At 46.3% G+C, this 19,336-nt stretch overlaps 1 protein-coding gene across 1 annotated transcript in view; it reads right to left on the reverse strand.

The window, feature by feature from the left end:
* Positions 1-2,437: 2,437 nt before the first annotated feature.
* The window catches only part of LOC139165261 (1-phosphatidylinositol 4,5-bisphosphate phosphodiesterase gamma-1-like), an 85,880-nt gene continuing 68,981 nt past the window's right edge, over positions 2,438-19,336 (reverse strand). Inside the window, exons 25-33 of the mRNA XM_070748397.1 lie at positions 17,007-17,170; positions 13,575-13,671; positions 12,578-12,802; positions 12,194-12,342; positions 11,953-12,067; positions 11,060-11,221; positions 10,003-10,091; positions 9,110-9,294; positions 2,438-5,927 (exon numbers count right to left, since the gene is read on the reverse strand). Coding sequence (XP_070604498.1) covers positions 5,876-5,927; positions 9,110-9,294; positions 10,003-10,091; positions 11,060-11,221; positions 11,953-12,067; positions 12,194-12,342; positions 12,578-12,802; positions 13,575-13,671; positions 17,007-17,170 — 1,238 coding nt within the window. The 3' untranslated portion in view covers positions 2,438-5,875. The remainder of the gene's footprint in view (positions 5,928-9,109; positions 9,295-10,002; positions 10,092-11,059; positions 11,222-11,952; positions 12,068-12,193; positions 12,343-12,577; positions 12,803-13,574; positions 13,672-17,006; positions 17,171-19,336) is intronic.

Below are 19,336 nucleotides of genomic sequence, written 5' to 3' on the forward strand. Positions count from 1 at the left end.
ATTGTCCTGAAAGTCAAGGTCTGAATATTATTCAATCAGAAGAGACTTGGGCAAATAAATGGCTTTCCAGTCTCTCCTTGAAAATCTCCAGTGATGAAGCATCCACGACTTCTTGTGGCAAGCTGTTCTACCGGTTACTTGTCCTCCCTGTTAGGAAGTTTCACCTTGATGAGTCCCCATCCTTCTGGACCTTTTTGTAGCAGCCCCTCAAATACGGGAAGGCTCCTATCCTACTAGTCATACCTAGTTTCTGCAACTGTTTTTCATGTTTTACTCTCCAGGCCTTTAATCGTCTTTGTGGCTCTTCCTTGAACTCTTTCCAATATCTCAACATCTTTTTAGAGTCCGGTAGGAGTTGGGTGGCCTATAAATTTAATAAATTTTTTTTCTTTTGTAACGTGACCACAGCTGGATGCAGGAGTCCTGGTACGGCCTTACTAAAATCTTACTAATCCTTCCTCTGATTTTGATTCTGTACCTGTTTATGCAACCAAGGATTGTATTGGCCTTTTCTGGCTGGCCCCAGGGGAAGAGCCTTCTCTGTGGTGGCCCCGACACTCTGGAATCAACTACCCCCAGAGATTAGAACTGCCCTCACCCTCCTTGTCTTTCGCAAATTACTTAAGACCCACCTGTATCGCCAGGCATGGGGGAACTGAGACACCTCCCCCAGGCTTTTACATTTTATGTATGGTATTGTGTGTGTTGTATGGTTTTTAAATAATGGGGGGGTTTAGTTGTTTTTTAATATTAGATTTGTTTCCATTGTAACATTGTTATTATTATTGTTGTGAGCCGCCCTGAGTCTTCGGAGAGGGAGAGGGGCGGCATACAAATCTAATAAATTATTATTATTAATTATTATAATGGAAGAAGGAATAGAGTTCCTAATTCCAGCCTTTGGCCCTGCTGGCTGTTTCTCTCGACTGTTGATGTGGGTGGGAAAAACGATGACCACTTAGGATGCCAGAGACAGCTGGGTTTTTACTATTGGATATAGTTGCCCTAAGTCAGTTGCCCTTACTAAGGGGTTTTTACAAGGCAATCAGTAAATGTTTAATCAATCATGGAAGCTTACAATTGCAGCTAGCCTTTGACATATGACAACAATTGAGCCCAGAATTCCCATTGCTAATGTGAGACATTGGTTCAATGATTTTTGCTCCATATTAGAAACATAGAAGATTGACAGCAGAAAAAGACCTCCTGGTCCATCTATTCTGCCCTTATACTATTTCCTGTACTTTATCTTAGGATGGATCTATGTTTATCCCAGGCATGTTTAAATTCAATCACTGTGGATTTACCAACCACGTCTGCTGGAAGTTTGTTCCAAGCATCTACTACTCTTTCAGTCATATATTTTCTCACGTTGCTTTTGATCTTTCCTCCAACTAGTCTCAGATTGAGCCCCCTTGTTCTTGTGTTCACTTTCCTATTAAAAACACTTCCCTCCTGAACCTTATTTAACCCTTTAACGTATTTAAATGTTTTGATCATGTCCCCCCTTTTCCTTCTGTCCTCCAGACTTTACAGATTGAGTTCATGAAGCAGACGTGGTCGGTAAATCCAGTTACTGATTTTAAACCTGCCTGGGATAAACATAGATCCATCCTAAGATAAAATACAGGAAATGGTACAAGGGCAAACTAGATGGACCATGAGGTCTTTTTCTGCTGTCAATCTTCTATTTTTCTTGAAGTTTTTCCTGACCAGTTTTATGCTTAAGACCTTCCACCATTCTTGTAGCCCGTCTTTGGACCCCTTCAATTTTGTCAATATCTTTTTGTAGGTGAGGTCTCCAGAACTGAACACAGTATTCCAAATGTGGTCTCACCAGCACTCTATATAAGGGGATCACAATCTCCCTCTTCCTGCTTGTTCTACCTCTAGCTATGCAGCCAAGCATCCTACTCGCTTTCCCTACCGCCTGAGTGCACTGTTCACCCATTTGGAGACTGTCAGAAATCACCACCCCTAAATTCTCCTCTTCTGAAGTTTTTGCTAACACAGAACTGCCAATGCAATACTCGCATATTGCAACCCTTCTTGTAACTGTTAAGTGAATCACTGCAACTGCTTAACAGGTTAGTAACCCTGTTGCTCAGTGACTGGCTTCCCCACTCACTTTGCTCATCACAGGGTCGTAAAAGGGGATCCAGATGATCCCAGACCGTCATAAATATGAGCCAGTTACCAAGCATCCCAGTTTTGACCGTGTGATCCTGGGAACGCTGCAACGGGTTGTGTTGAAAAACGGTCCGAAGTCACTTTTTTTCAGGGCTGCGGCAACTTCAAGCAGTCACTAAACAAAAGATTGTTAAGTTGAGGACTACACATCGTGATAGAGAAGCCCAGTCTGTTGTAATAGGAGCCTGAAAGGCGCGCAATCCTTCCCACGGAGAAAAAGGGATAGAAATTTCACACGGACAACGTCTTTGTTATAAATACTGGCTAAATAGATTTATTTGTTCATAGAAAGAAACAGAATCCCGCCCCAGAGTGGCACCAAAATAAAATAAAATAAGAAGGGGCCGTGATCTTGCGACAGTGCTGGTGTGCCAACTCTCTTGTGCTTCTTAGGGGTTCCTCTGCTGGACGAAAAAAACAACGGGGTTGAGGGGCAATTTGAACCGGGCTCCTTGCAAGGACTCCCACCCGCCCAGAAATTGCTGCGGTTGTCCTATTGCTCAATTGCTGTCCATTCAGGTTGCAAATTTGCTTCCTCCTTTGCTGGAGGCTTTGGAATGGAATAAAGCTAGGAGGGATCTCGGAGGTCTTCTAGTCCAGCCCTCTACTCAAGCAGGAGAACTTTGATGGTCCAATCTCTTCTTAAATAACCTCCAGGGATGGAGTGCCCACAATTTCCGAAGGCAACTTCTGTTCTGCTGGTTAATTAATTCCTTATTTTTCACTCATGGAAACAAAGCAAAAAAGGGGGAGCCCCATACTAAAAGTCACAATTTGAACACGGCGTCCTCGCTGAAGTCACCAGAATGGGAAGTTAATTTATATTACTGGCTATTTTTTTTATTTTAAAGTCCACAGTCGATTGCATTTTAAAAGCAGAGAACCGAGGTGCGACCTTTCTAAAGAGCTTGCATAAATAGCACTCGTTCTCTACTAACAGGTGTGCAACCAGCTGCTTCCCCCCCCCCATCCAGTGTTAGTAGTCAGGACAAAGAGGGAAATCTAGGGATAGCCCCAAAAAACACCCCAGCCCCCAAATCCTGACAGCTTTGCAAGGGCCAAACTTTGCAGGAAAAGTTCTCAAACTTGTGAGGATTTTACGTGCCGCCTTCTCCTTAGAAGCAGGTTTACTTTCCTACAAGGTGCCCCAGCAAACCCTTGCTGCATTTCCTTACATGGATTTGTGCCAGGTTTTCTAACTGGGGTTTGAAACCCTGACACCTGCATCTGAGATTCACCAAAAAAATCCCACATCCAATAGATGCGACTTCTTTCGCAAGCTGTCCCCCCCCCGCCCCCCCGCCCCCCCCGTTTCTGATATATCACAGGTTTGCCATATTCTTGCCACGGAATAATAATAATAATATTTTTTAAGTGCTAACTACAACTCTCAGCTGGTTTAGTATCTTGGATGAACTACCTGGAGATACCTGTTCCTACATTTGTGGTTTGCTTGGCACCTTTTGAGGAAAACAGGTAGCAGACTGGACTCCTGTCTTTTGAGTCACAAATTCTCCTTTCGTTGCACACTCCTCTTCAGGATGATGTAAATGCTCCGTTTTCGAATGATTTCCAAATTAGCTAAAACCCATTCGCCCGCTAGTGCATTTCTCCCAAGGAGACGAATTGAGCGACAGTCCCTTCGCCAGGGGAGTTTAACCAAACGCCTCCCAAATTCGGTCCCAAAAAGGCGTCTTGAAATTATCTGGGCTGCTGCTTTATCTTTAACTTTCCTTAGAGCCGGATGTCCAAGCCTGGGCAACTTTAAAACCTGTGGACTTCAACTCCCAGAATTCCCTAAGTCCACAGGTTTTAAAGTTGCCAAGGATCAGACCCTGCTGCCTAAGTGCACCCACAGAAAGTTACCTTTTGCATGCAGAAAATTCTTAAAGAGAGACTAAATTAGGGACAGAGGAAGATCTTTGTAGCTCAGGATTGAAGTGAGGGGTCCCTGGTGGTTTCTTAGTAGACCTTTCATTACCCAACTATATAATATCATCAGTGCTAGAAGGGAACGGAGGAGGACAAGAAGGAGGACTGTGAATTCCTTGGGTGGTTTTCTCTCTGTTTATACCCAAGAGGCTCGCCCTGTTTATGGGTATATAAAATGAGAGCAATCCCCACTCCCTCGTAGCACTGAAGATGTTAGCTAGTTTGGTAAGGAAGCGTCCGTAAAGAAACATCTAAGCTTGAGGTCTTCTAACTTGGCCACTTTGAAGACTTGTGGACTTCAACTCCCAGAATTCTCTAGCCAGCTATTCTGGGAATTGAAGTCCAGAAGTTTGGGGGCCCCTGATCTAAGCTCAGAGAGACCCAGGAAACCCCTCCGGATAAATTATACGCCCCTTTTAAAGTCTCAATTTGGATCTGCTGTTTTGGTTGGGCTTGTTGGAAAGGTGATCACATGTGATCTTCTAATGCAAACATTTCTTCCACAAAAGAACAGATTTCCCCCCCTCTCCCAACTAACCATCTTCTAACCATCATCCCTGCTATAAGTGAGGCATGTACTCAACCCATCGTTTCACAGCAAGAGAAAAATAAAGGCGACGCCTTTCAAGAAGAGCCGAAAGCTGGAAGCCGGCTGACTTTTTGGGGGGATCCCGAAGAGGAATCTGAAGAGGCCGCTTTGGGGAGTGGACGATGGACTATCTTTTGCGCCACGGATCGTCCTTCGCTATTCAGGTGTCTGCAGCGGTTTCCTCTTTCCCACGGCGACCCTGACTCAGCTTCCTGCCTTAGATTGTCCCCAACATGACCCGCTAAGGAAGAAGAAAGGGCGTTTCCCAAGGGAAAGGAGGCCACAAGGAATAGCAAAAAATGAAAACGTTTCTTTCTGCAAGTGACATTTCTCTCCAAATCGGCTTCCGGGATGGTTATCAGTGGGGAAGGGGAGATCTTTTTTCTCCCCCCATACCCCATAATAAATAAATAAATATACCCAAGGCTGCCCACTGGGCACCACAATGGTCTGCGGAAGTGGTGCGTGGGACTTTGCCTCTGGCCCCAATTTGGAATTTAGGATGGGAAAGCAGGCTGCCAAGTAGAACACAAGGCCGCTGGGAAATTCATTTTAGCCTCTCTCTCTCTCGCTCGTGACTTGGTCCTCAAGAACTGAAATGTGGCAGGGATCCTTTAAGGATCCTTTAAGGATCTGGCAGGCCAATCCTCTGGGAATCCCTCCTATCTCTCCGCCCTCTTCTCACCTGCCCCCACCGAGTGCAAAACCCCACATTTACTGGGGAAAGTTAGATTAGAGGCACTTCGCTAACTGCCTTAGTTGCACCAAAGCCAAAAAAAAAAAGGAATAATAATTAATAATAATTACAAAAAACATAATAAAAGGCTTGTCTTCTCGATCCACCAGGAAGGAGGAGACCACAAAAAACAAACAAACGAGGATTAAGACAGAACCCCGATGACCATGTCGAAGAAGGGAATGGCAGTGACAGCAGCATTCCTCTGACACGGGAAGGGTTGAAGCCGGCCTGTTTGACGGGAAAGGTGGAAACGGTAAGCCAGGATTCCTGCATTCTACACCCGGAAGAGAACTCCTGCCGAGGGGGGCCTGGTCCCTGCGGGCCCCGTCTCCCTACAGCCTGGGAAGCCGGCGGGATTCGGTGGGCCTAAAGGAAGTCTCTTGGAAGGCTGGAGAAGAGAAACAGCAAGGCGGACCAGGTGCCCTTCAGTTACGCTTGTTGGCCAACTGCCTGTCTCTCTTCTTTTTCTCCATCAACCTGCGTAGGAAAAGGGGGAAAAAAGCACACAAATTGAATTTAAAGAAAAAGATTCGAATGTTATCAAAATGGGATTGTTCTATGAGTGGCTTGACAGAAGAAAATAGAAACATAGAAGACTGACAACAGAAAAAGACCTCGTGGTCCATCTAGTCTGCCCTTATACTATTTCCTGTATTTTATCTTAGGATGGATATATGTTTATCCCAGGCATGTTTACATTCAGTTCCTGTGGATTTACCAACCACGTCTGCTGGAAGTTTGTTCCAAGGATCTACTACTCTTTCAGTAAAATAATATTTTCTCATGTTGCGTTTGATCTTTCCCCCAACTAACTTCAGATTGTGCCCCCTTGTTCTTGTGTTCACTTTCCTATTAAAAACACTTCCCTCCTGAACCTTATTTAACCCTTTGACATATTTAAATGTTTCGATCGTGTCCCCCCTTTCCCTTCTGTCCTCCAGACCAGAGGTCTCCAACCGCCGGTCCGCGGACCAGGACCGGGCCGTTGGGGTTTTTCAGCCGGTCCGCGGCACCGCTGACAGCTAGCTCCACGGCCCTGCGCCTGGTCAGAGCTCGCGTGGAGGCTGCCTCTCTGCTCCTCCCATATTTCGCCCCCCTCCCAGCCTCCTGGCCGCATTCACCTTCCTCCGCCACCTCCAGCATCCAGCTCTTCCTCTGCTTCTCGCTTCTCTACAAAATGACAGCCGAGCGGCGGCCTGGAGGCTGGGAGGGGGGCGGAGCACTTTGAATCTTGGCAGAAGCTGCTGCCCGAGTGCTCTTGGCCGGCGAGATTCAAAGTGCTGGGGTGGGGGGTGTCCCGACAGCCTCCCCACCCCAGTGCTTTGCCTCCCTCTGGGCAAGAGCACTCGGGCAGCAGCTTCTGCTGGATACGGGCGATGGGTGGGACGAGCGGCGCGGAAGCCGGTGGCTGTGGCAGCTGCTGCAAGAGGCTTCCGCGCCGCTCTGTCCCACTCATCGCCCATATCCAGCAGATAGGCTTTGAGTTTTTGCCTGGGGGGGGGGAGAAGTAGGACCTTCCTAACTCCCCCCCCCCAGCCAAAATCACAAAGCCAGGCAGCCCCCAGCCGCCAAAGGAGCCTCCTGATTCTCCCCGCCCTTCTGTCCCGCTCATTGCCCGTGTCTGGCAGAAGCTGCTGCCCGAGTGCCTTTGGCCGGCGGGATTCAAAGTGCTGGGGTGGGGGGTGTCCCAGCGGGAGGCGAAGCACTGGGGTGGGGGGGCTGTCGGGACACCCCCCACCCCAGCACTTTGAATCCCGCCGGCCAAGAGCACTCAGGCAGCAGCTTCTGCCAGACACGGGCAATGAGCAGGACAGAAGGGCGGGGAGAATCAGGAGGCTCCTTTGGCGGCTGGGGGCTGCCTGGCTTTGTGATTTTGGCTGGGGGGGGGGGAGTTAGGAAGGTCCTACTTCTTCCCCCCCCACCCCCACCGGGCCATGGAAAACTGGTCTAGCTTAAAGCCGGTCCCTGGTGCAAAAAAGGTTGGGGACCTCTGCTCCAGACTATACAGATTGAGTTCATGAAGTCTTTCCTCATACATTTTATGCTTAAGACCCTCCACCCTTTTTGTAGCCCGTCTTTGGACCCGTTCAATTTTGTCAATATCTTTTTGTAGGTGATGTCTCCAGAACTGAACACAGTATTCCAAATGTGGTCTCACCAGGGCTCTATATAGCGGGATCACAATCTCCCTCTTCCTGCTTGTTATACCTCTAGCTATGCAGCCAAGCATCCTACTTGCTTTCCCTACTGCCCGACCACACTGCTCACCCATTTTGAGACTGTCAGAAATCACCACCCCTAAATCCTTCTCTTCTGACGTTTTTGCTAACACAGATCTGCCAATACAATACTCAGATTGAGGATTCCTTTTCCCCAAGTGCATTATTTTACATTTGGAAACATTAAACTGCAGTTTCCATTGCTTTGACCATTTATCTAGTAAAGCTAAATCATTTACCATATTACAGACCCCTCCAGGAATATCAACCCTATTGCACACTTTAGAGTCATCGGCAAATAGGCAAAGCTTCCCTACCAAACCTTCCCCTATGTCACTCACAAACATATTAAAAAGAATAGGACCCAGAACAGACCCTTGTGGCACACCGCTTGTAACCTGTCTCTGCTCAGAATACTCGCCATTAACAATAACTCTCTGAGGTCTACGCTTCAGCCAGCTTGAAATCCACTGAACTATCCAGGGATTAAGTCCAATCTTCACTAATTCACTAAGTCCAATCTTCACTAAAATAAGATTAAGATGATAAACATTAGCATTAATATCAAGACCAGGATTAAAAGGACAAGTGAACAAAATACTATATTACGTCAATATTTAGAAATTCAGTGGTACCTCTACCTACGAAAAAAGAACAGGGCATAAAGGTACGTCAAATGAATGATGAAAGTGTTAAAAGTAAATGGAGGACTTTTTACTATCTGCGATGGATATGTGATAAAGAAAAAAAACCCAATTTGGAGTATGATTCATATTTTGTGAACAGAAAATTTTGAAAATGGAGATAAAAATGACACCAGAACATTTTTTTTTCTCTTGTGTTTAATGGAAAAAGAATTGGGGAAAAAATTGGAACTTTGTTATATATATTGACCGAAGCAAGTATGCACAAAAAAATGGAAGGACCATAGCATGGACGAAGTTGGAGAAGTTGATGGAGTTAATTAATTTTAATTAAAGAAAAGAACAGAAGTTATTTTGTTTCCTAGTTGGGTCATACAACGTCTGCAGGAAAACAAATCAGCTCAGAAAGCAGCAAGGACCTCAGAATCCTCTACTTCCCTGCAAACCCCACTTCCTTTCTAATACTGATGATGTTACCTAGTTGGGTAATGAGGCATTTGCAGGACAACAAGCAGGAATTGTCTCCTTGGTTCTAAGTTGCTTCTCTCCTTGTTTAGTTTCCACCCGTTGCTTCTTGTTCTACCCTCAGGTGCTTTGGAGAATAGGTGGACTCCCTCTTCTTTGTGGCAACCCCTGTTGTCATGTCTCCCCTGGTCCTTCTTTTCATTAAACGTCACATGCCCAGTTCCTGCAACCATTCTACCCACCACTCCTAGAAAGCAGAACCATGGAGAAGCCACCACAACTACAACAGACCCTCTTGGTAAATTTACAACCAGGAGAGTGGCCTACTCACTTCCTATTGCGTGCTTCGGTCAACTCCATGAGTTGCTCCTGGGCCAACCTCAGCTCATCCAGACGTTGCTGGTAACGCGAGTCGCAATTGTTGCTGTGCTCCAGGTTTGACACTTGGTTGGAGAGCTCGTTCGCCCGGTCCCGAAGTTGCTGGATGGAGGAGTACAAGTTCTCGTCGTCTTCTTCCTGCAAAAGAAAGTTTCCTCCAGGTGGCTGGGTCTCCTGGCTTGCCTCTTGCCCAGGCCTGAACCCTTTCAGATGTTCTACAAGCATCCTGCGGTCTCTTTTTTTTCAGGACTTGCTAGCCCAGGAGTCCTCAAACCTGGCAGGTTTAAGACTTGTGGACTCCAACTCTCAGAATTCCCCAGCTAGCCATGAATGATAGAGTTGGATGAGGCCAGAAAAACCATCTAAGTCAGGGGTCCCCAAACCTGGAAACTTTAAGACTTGTGGACTCCAACTCCTAGAATTCCCCAGCCAATTATGAATGATAGAGTTGGAAAAGGCCAGAAGGGTCATTAAGTCAGGGATCTCCAATCTTAGCCATTTTAAGACTTGTGGACTCCAACTCTCAGAATTCCCCAGCCAGCCATGAATGATAGAGTTGGAAGAGGCCAGAAAGTTCATCTAAGTCAGGGGTCTACAACCTTGGCTACTTTTAGCCTTGTGGACTTCAACTCCCAGAATTCCACAGCCAGCCATGAATGATAGAGTTGGAAGAGGCCAGAAAGTTCATCTAAGTCAGGGGCCAGCTATGCTGGCTGGAGAATTCTGAGATTTGAAGTCCACAAGTTGCCAAGTTTGAGGACCTCTGTGGTAGCCCCACCCTGCCTACCCTGCGGCTGAGATGCTGCCATGCCCGATGCCCATTCTCGAAGGACCCCCAAAACTCACCTTGGCATTGATGATCTCAATGTGGATCAGCAGAGAAGCCAGTTCGAGATCCTCGCTGTAACTGTTCTTCAGCGGTACCGACCGGTAGCCTGTGGACACCAAGATGGATGAAAAAAAATCCCCAATCCATCGCCTTCAAAAGCTGGACAGCCAAGCGGGTAATCGCTAGGCGGTCCTCAACTTACAACCACAATGGATTGTTAAGTCGAAGACTACCAGTATGTTGTGGTTAGCTCTGGTCCAGCTTCTGCCCCAAGGAATGTGCAGGTGGATGTGGGGGAGACATCCACATGCTGCAGGCCTGTTTTGCTCCCGATGGAATCTGCCGATGAAGCCTCCTCTGACCAAGGAAGCGTGAGTGACAGGGAAGAGGGGAGTTTGGCAGACAGCCCAGGAGGAGATCAATCAGCTGTATCATCTTAGATTCTGAACAAGAATTAATGACACATCCACGCATGCGTAGAGTGATGCATAGGAGACAACAACTGAAGGATTATTACAAGAGAAAATGAGGCCACCTGTGGTTGGGTGGGGCCCCGGTAATTAGGGCTGCTGCTATAAATAGCAGCGTGTGGGTTTGGCCGTTGTGAAAGAGAATCTGGTCGCAGTTCTTCAGGAATCCTGTGTTGCTGTTTTCTGGAGTTTGTTTGTTAATTTTTCACGCCTTTGAAGCCAAAGCAGAGCAAGGTGTGTGTGTCTGTGTGTGTCCCTTCGTTGGAAGAAGGGGTGTGAGGTTTCTTCACAGCTGCTAGCTAAGTACTTAATGACTGCTTAAGGTTAATTGTACAGACTACCCGGTTGTTTTGGGAAGAGTGCTCTTTGCAATACAAAAAGAGTGCTTAGTTTATTTTGAATTTTGTGATAAAGAACCTTGTTTTGAATTTTCAAACGTGTGTGTGTCTGAAATTTGTACCCTTGAATTTTCCTGCCACATGCGCAAAAGCAAAAACATGCTGGGATGCGCACCTATAGCAGCGGTAATGGCAATCCGCCCCTGAAAGGGGGGGGTTACGTGCGTGTGGGGGCGGGGGGAGAAGGGGAGGGGCTGGGCCGGTACCTGTTTTGAGGCTCTGGACGGGGAAGGTGGCCTGGGCCAAGAAGTTGGGGTCACTGAACATGTCTTCCTCGTAAACCACGAAGCGCAGGAAGGCAAACTGGGGGTTGTTGATGTCAAAGATGAATTGCTTCAGCAGCCAGAGCGGGTTGAGGCCGTTGTCAGCTGAACGGAAAGGAAATTAAAAAAAATTATTATTATTACTATTATTATTAAAATGGTAACAAAAAATGGTAATACACAGCATATGGGATTTATATGCTGGATTTCGTATCACAATACCAGCATCTAAATCTTATTTGTATATAAATATTATTATTATTTTATTCACAAAAAACAGTAATACACCGCAAACGAGATTGACATGCTGGATTCCGTATCACAATATCACAAGTCAAACACTTCCCAAGCGGCTAGGACTGTGTGATGTATTTTCCTATGATGCGCACAGATCCAAGTACGGAGGCCTTTTGCAACAGGCAGATCCTGATTTCAACAATGTTTATTGTTTTCAAATGCCGGCTGAGGTCTTTTGGCACAGCCCCCAGAGTGCCGATTACCACTGGGAACCCTCTATTGGTTTATGCCAGAGTCGTCGTAGTTCGATTTTAAGATCCTGGGATCGGCTAGGTTTTTCTTGTTGTTTTTAATCAATTCGACTGTCACCTGGTATGGCGACATCAATGAGCCACACTTTCTTCATCATCATCATTAGTAGTAGCAGTAGTTTGATTTGTATGCCACCCAACTCCCTAAGGACGGCGTGAAAGAGAAGCTCCAGAGGAAACGTAAGCCTCCCTCTCCAACACTGGTTCACACACGTCCTCTGGTGTTGGGAGCACTGGCCCCATTCAGACAAACACGGAAGACACAGAGCCATTTTCCTGATTTCCTACCTACGACGTCTGTCTTGTTCTTGCTGTTGTCGAACTCTGAGCCGCACACCTCCACCTCCACAAACGGGCAAACGATGCTGCGGCCATTTTTGGGAAGGTGCCGGGCGCCTAAGATCTGGAGAAAGGAAGAACGGGGACCGGGTTAGGCAGGCAAGGCAGGACCCGCAAAAGCGGTAGCCAAGCCGGGAGGGGCAGGCAGGGCAGAGGGGAGACATCCCGTGTGATTGTGCGGTTGACTGACCTGCAACTGGACAGTGATGGGCTCCACGTGCTTCAGGCTGCTCTTGTCGAAAGGGTCGAAGAGGTCGTCCCGCATCAGGTCCGGCTGCAGGACGTAGCCACTGCGCCCGCCGAGCATGAAAAGCGATTGGTTCAGCTGCATCGGTTTGTCTGGAAGGAGGGAACCAATCGGGATTCAGAGGAAGGACAACGGATCTTTGGAGAACATCATGGTATGGGAGAAAGACCTTGGCAGACGGAGGGAAGAGAGCAGGGAAGGCCTGCAAAATTTTTACTACCACACTGTGGGCATGGGTTATTTTGTGGGTGTGGCTTGCTGGCCATGTGACCAAGTGGGAGTGGCTTGACGATCATGTGACGATCATCAATATGGAAATGAACTTACCGGGCGTCTGGAAGTTGAGAGCCACTAGCTGGCTGCCACAGATCCACATGGACAGCGGGTCGTAGTTGGAGGAATCCAGGCGCTGCCCTTTGGGGTAGACGCGGCTGAGCTGTCGGCGGTTGTACTGCAGGAATTTTTTCCCCTTGCTGCGGTTGGCATATTTCTCCGCCTTGGTCTCCGGGAAGGAAGACATATCCCGGTAACAGGTTTTCTCTGTGCCGATCTCTGGGGGGGAGAAACAGATCAAGGAGGGTTCAGCTGTCACGGATACGAATCCTCTGCGCTGTTAACGTATGAGCACAATAATCCTGGTTTCCCAAGGTTGTGCACACACAGAAACCTTTAGACTGAGATTAGTTGTGAGTAACTACTCAGCTACACACAGATATACTAACTTGAATTAAAGTTTTCTTTGAGAAATAACATATTCAGATAAACAGTCTAAAGTCATACACATAATAAGTCAGAATAACAATCCAAATATGTTACCAAGTACATAGTCTTTCATACCTAACATCTATCATCTATATCTATCGTCTGCCTGCCTGCCTGCCTCTCTCTCTCTCTCTCCTGTATCTATCTATTTTCTCTCTCTCTCTTGATCCATCCATTCATCCATCATATCTACCATTATCTATCATCTACATCTATCATCTCTCTCTCAATATCTCTCTCTCTACCTATCCAGCTACCTATCCAGCTCTACCTATCCAGCTGTCTGTCTCATCTCTCTCTATATATATCTATATCTATATCTATCTATCTATCTATCTATCTATCTATCTATCTATCTATCTATCTATCTATCTATCCATCCATTTCCTACCTACCTACTATATCGTCTCTCTCTCTCTCTCTTCTGTTATCTATCATCTTTCTATCTTGTATCTAGCTATCATCTGTCTGTGCATCTCTATAAAATCCATAAAATCCCAACCGAGCCTCAGTCCAGCCTCTTCTGGAGCAGACGTGGGGACGAAGGCGCCAAGCCACTTACTCTCCTCATCAAAGGGAACCGGGCGGCAATAAACGACCAGCTCTGACAGCTCCAGGGCGATCTTCTTCCTCCGTTCCATGATCTTCCCTTCCTGCATCTGGACACGAGACAAAGAAAACCCAATCAGGATACATCCGGAGGGCATCTAGTCCACCCTGCTACACACAGGAGCACCTATATGAGCATAGAGGCTCCAACACAGTGTTGTTGTTCCATGTCAGTCAAGACTGAATTCTTCTCCAAGAGAAGAAACCAACCATGAGTTGAATATAAAAGGACCCAAGAGCTACCTTGACAAAATTCGAAAGAGATGGACCAAAAACTCTGGAACCAGGAACATAATTTTGGAGACTTGCAAAGGGAAAAGCCCCAGCTAACATACTTTGAGTTGGTCTTTACAATCTAAGGCCATGATAAGGCCACACTTGGAATCCTGCGTTCAGTTTTGGTCACCACAATATAAAAAAGGATGTTGAGACTCTAGAAAAAGTGCAGAAAAGAGCAACAAAGAAGATTAGGGGACTAGAGGCTAAAAAATATGAAGAAGACAGTCTCAAAATGGGTGAGCAATGTGGTCGGGCAGTAGGAAAAGCAAGTAGGATGCTTGGCTGCATAGCTAGAGGTATAACAAGCAGGAAGAGGGAGATTGTGATCCCCTTACATAGAGCGCTGGTGAGACCACATTTGGAATACTGTGTTCAGTTCTGGAGACCTCACCTACAAAAAGATATTGACAAAATTGAACGGGTCCAAAGACGGGCTACAAGAATGGTGGAAGGTCTTAAGCATAAAACGTATAAGGAAAGACTTAATGAACTCAATCTGTATAGTCTGGAGGACAGAAGGAAAAGGGGGGACATGATCGAAACATTTTGTTGTGATTCAGTCTGAGGCTCCTCAGGGAACGGCTGGAACTCTGCCGGCTGCATGCTCAGAGGGGGAGGACGAGGAACAGGAGGAGGAGGAGGACCAGGCAGACGGGGAAGAGGAATGTCAGGACGAGGAGGAGGGAGAACAGCCTGAGACCCCCGGGGGGGAGCTCTCCCCAGCGAGTAGCCTGGAGTCATTAGATGAGAATGCACAAGCCATCATAGATATGAGACAGAGAAGGGCAGCACAACGAAGGGGACAATTAGCCAGGTATTTCCATCCCTAATAGGCAACAGCTGGGTTTGGGTGTGGTTCTCCTCAGAAAGGTTGAAAAGGCAGGCCCGCCCTTCCTGTATTGTGGAGAGTTATCTTTTAGGAGTCCTGTGACCTTGCTTCGATCCTTGGCGTCTCTGATTCTGGCTTGTGGCCTCGAAGGCTGAAAACTTGGGAAAGGCGTGGGTTTTATTATCTACAGTGGTGTGTGCCAGCAAGAAGCCTGTTGTATTGTCTGGCCGTCGTGACTTTTCTGTGAAGCTTCATAGCATTCCAGTTTGTAAGAACAGTTTTTGTTATCCGTGTTTGTTTTCAAAGATATAAAATGACTTTGCTTTTTACCAGCGTGTCTGGCTACTCTTTTTAGTTGGTGTTGACGTCTGGGGGAACCCAGACAGAACACATTTAAATATGTTAAAGGGTTAAATAAGGTTCAGGAGGGAAGTGTTTTTAATAGGAAAGTGAACACAAGAACAAGGGGACACAATCTGAAGTTAATTGGGGGAAAGATCAAACGCAACGTGAGAAAATATTATTTCACTGAAAGAGTAGTAGATGCTTGGAACAAACTTCCAGCAGACGTGGTTGGTAAATCCACAGGAACTGAATTGAAACCTGCCTGGGATAAACATAGATTCATCCTAAGATAAAATACAGGAAATAGTAGAAGGGCAGACTAGATGGACCATGAGGTCTTTTTCTGCTGTCAATCTTCTATGTTTCTGTTTCTATGAAGAGTTGCAGGAACTGGGCATGGCTGGTTTAATGAAAAGAAGGACCAGGGGAGACATGATAGCAGCCTTCCAATATCTCAGGGGTTGCCCCAAAGAAGAGGGAGTCAAGCTATTCTCTAGTCTAAAGCACCTGAGGGCCAGACAAGGAATAATGGATGGAAATTGACCCAGGAGAGATTCAACTGGGAAATAAGGAGACATTTTCTGACAGTTAAGACAATCAACCCATGGAACAGAAGTTGCCTTTGGAAATTGCGGGAGCTTCATCCCTGGAGACTTTCAAAAAGAGATTGGCCTGCCATCTGTCAGAAATGGTGTAGCGTCTCCTGGCATGGCCTGGGGGGTTTATTTATTTTATTTATTTATTATTAGAGTTGAAAGGGACCTTACAGGTCATCAAGTTCAACCACCTGCTTGAGCAGGAAATCCTACGTCGCCCCAGCCAAATGGCAGTCCAATCTCCTCTTGAAAGAGTCCAGAGTTGGGGAATCCACAACCTCCGCTGGCAGGCTGTTCCACTGGTTGATCGCTCTCACTGTCAGGAAGTTCTTTCTTATCTCCAGGTTGAATCTTTCCTTGGTCAGCTTCCAACCGTTGTTCCTCATCCGGCCCTCTGGTGCCCTGGAAAACAGTGTGTTCCCCTCCTCTCTGTGGCAACCCCTCAAGTACCTGTATAGAGCTATCATGTCCCCCCTGGCCCTTCTTTTTACTAGACTATCCATGCCCAGTTCCAGCAACCTTTCCTCGTATGACCTGGTCTCTAGTCCCCTTATCATTTTAGTTGCTCTTTTCTGCACCCTCTCTAGAGTCTCTATATCTCTTTTGAAGTGTGGTGACCAGAACTGGATGCAATACTCCATGTGCGGTCTGACCAGGGCCTTATAGAGTGGTATTATTACCTCTCCGGTCTTGGAGTGTATCCCCGTTCATGCAGTTTAGGACTGTGGATTAGATGACCTACAAGGTCCCTATTCAACTCTGTTAATCTATGTTGGTTGAGGCAGGCATGATTCCTTGGATCCCATTTGTTGGGGGTCAAGGGAAAGAGAGGGTCTTGCCTTCTCTTTCTGCTCAAGATCCCCATGGACAATTGATGGGCCACTGTGGGACACAGAATGCTGAACTCGGTGGGCTTTGGCCCCATTCAGCAGGGCTCTTCTTAAGTTCTCATGTTAAGGACTAGAGGTGACATGATAGCAATTTTACAATATTTGAGGGGCAGCCCCAAAGAAGAGGGCGTCAACTTGTTGGCAGGACAAGAAGCCACGGATGGAAAATAACCAAGGAGAGAACCAACCTTAGAACTAGGGAGAAACTTCCTAAAAGCGAGAACAATTAACCAGCGGAACAACTTCCCTCCAGAAGTTGTGAATGCTCCAACACTGGAAATTTTTAAGAAGATGTTGGATAACCATCTGTCTGAAGTAGTGTAGGGTTTACTGCCTAAGCAGAGGGTTCGACTAGAAGACCTCCAAGCCCCCTTCCAACTCTGTTGTTATTATTATTGTTATTATTATAGATCTTCCAACTGGGACCTCCCATTGGGAGGACTCACCCTGGCGTCTGCGTTCTGCGTGACCTCTCGGATCTTGGCCACCCAGTCGTTCAGCTCCTCCAAAGTATCCGTGGCGACGTCCAGCGACTGGGATGGGTGTGTCATCTGCTGAGAATGGATGGTGAAGACAAAGGGTTTGGAGCTCCTGGCGTCTTTGGAGATAACTACAAGGACATCAGAGGGGGCGGCTTTACTTGAAGAGGCCCCCCAACGCAGGACAGGGGGTGAGGGGTTGGGGAGCATGCGGGGCACAGAGGGTTCTCTGGTCTCCCATTTGGGGACAAACCACGAGAAGAGGACAACAATGATGAAGGGATGTTCTTCAGCAGCAGCTAAGTGGTCCTCTCTCCAAAATACCGTATTTTTCAGAGTATGAGAAGCACCCTTTTCTTCCCTAAAAATTGGGTGCATCTTATACTCTGAATGTAGCTTTTTCCTAAGCTTTTTTTCCCTACGCTAACGATCTTCCCAGCTCTGACCTTGCAGGCTCTTTCATTGTTTCTCTCTGCAAAGAATGTTTTTCCAGCCCTAAATCTTTGCTGGCTTTTTTTCACTGCTCTATTTGCTCCAAAGATGTTTCTTTCCAGCCCTAATCAGATGCTAATGATGTTCCCAGCTCTTATCTGACTCGCAGGCTCTTACATTGCTACTCACTCCAAAAAATGTTTTTCCAGCCCTAAGTCTTTGCAGGCTTTTTTTCATTGTTACTCGCTCCGAATAAGGTTTTTTTAAACCCTAGCCAGGGGATAAAATAATGTGCTGAAGCTGACCAGACTAAGGACGCTAGCCAGATGAATGCCTTATAGGCAGATATTTTCCCCCTTATTTTCCTCCCCCAAAACTAAGGTGCGTCTAATACTCCGGTGTGTCTTATACTCCAAAAAATACGGTATCCCTCTCTTCCCCTGAGCAAAAGAGCTGGGCAAGATGACCTTCACGGTTACAGGTCATCCTCAACTTGCAACCATTGGTTTAATGACTATCTGAAGTTACAAGGGCACTGGTAAAAAAATGAGTTCTATCCACTTTTCACACCTATGACCGTTGAAGCCTCCGGAGAGTCACCTGATCAAAATTCAGACGCTTGGCAACTGGCATGTACCTATAACGGTTGCAGTGTCCCTGTTGAAGTTTGTTACATAAAAATCAAAGCCGGAAGCACAGACAGATGACTGATTCAGCTGCTTCGGTTTAAACATACTAAGATGAATTTACAATACCATTAGCAGAGTTCTTCTTCAAGCAAACATAAGCAGGAGTTAGTTTCATTTCAGCAGAGCAGACAAGCACAGAGTGTAGCCTTAAGCTTCTCAATTTTGATTCCTTGCACAGACTCAGAAGGGATTAGCTCTTATTGGCTGACTCAGATGCTATGCCTATTCATTGGCTGACCTTGTTAACGTGGCTCGCCCAGTTCATGAATATTCTAATAGTCCCAGATCATGTGATCCCCTTTTTATTTTTTATTTATTTAGACTTATATGCTGCCTAACTCCTGAAGGACTTTTTGGACCTTCTAAAGATGGAGAAGCCAGATTACAACGGAGCTTCTGCCAGATTTTTGACCCATTTTTGACCCATTTTATGACTTTTCTTGCCAGTTGTTAAGCAAATTGTTGTCGTTGTTCAAAGAGCAACGTTGGTTTTTTTAAAAAAAAATTAGACTGAATTACCATTTGTCTGAAATGGTACAAATTTCCTACTTGCGTAAGAGGTTGGACTAGAAGGCCTCCTGATTTGGGTGTGCCCCTGCGCATGTCCACACGCACTTCCCTCACACAATTTTGCTTCTGCACATGCGCAGGAAGCAAAGACGCACCAACATTTTGTGAAGGGATGGATGCACGATTTTGGCGAAATCTTCCATTTTCAAAAAATCACCAAAATCTCACGCACACAAGCGTCCCCTTGTGAGAGTTTGCTTCTGCGCATGGGCAGGAAGCAAAAAGGGCCCTTTAAAAAAAAAAAAAAGATGGCACCAGCCGAGGGACCGGCGAAGAGGGCACCAGAGCGATCGTGCGCAAATTGTGTAATCTGGCGGCCACTACTGGAACGGAGTCTCCTACTGCACCGGTAGGAACCCACCACTGCTCCAAGGTCCCTTCTAACTTTCACACCCTCTCTGTTATATTTATTTATTAATCTATTTATTTATTTATTTATTAATCAGATTTGTATGCCGCCCCTCTCCGTAGACTCGGGGCAGCTAACAGCAATAATAATAATACAATGTAAACAAATCTAATATTTAAGTTAATTTAAAAAACCCCAATTTAAGAAACCAATCATACATACTGACATACCATGCATAAATTTTATAAGCCTAGGGG

Source organism: Erythrolamprus reginae, chromosome 3 (assembly GCF_031021105.1).
Source record: "Erythrolamprus reginae isolate rEryReg1 chromosome 3, rEryReg1.hap1, whole genome shotgun sequence".
In the NCBI taxonomy this organism is placed as follows: Eukaryota; Metazoa; Chordata; class Lepidosauria; order Squamata; family Dipsadidae; genus Erythrolamprus; species Erythrolamprus reginae.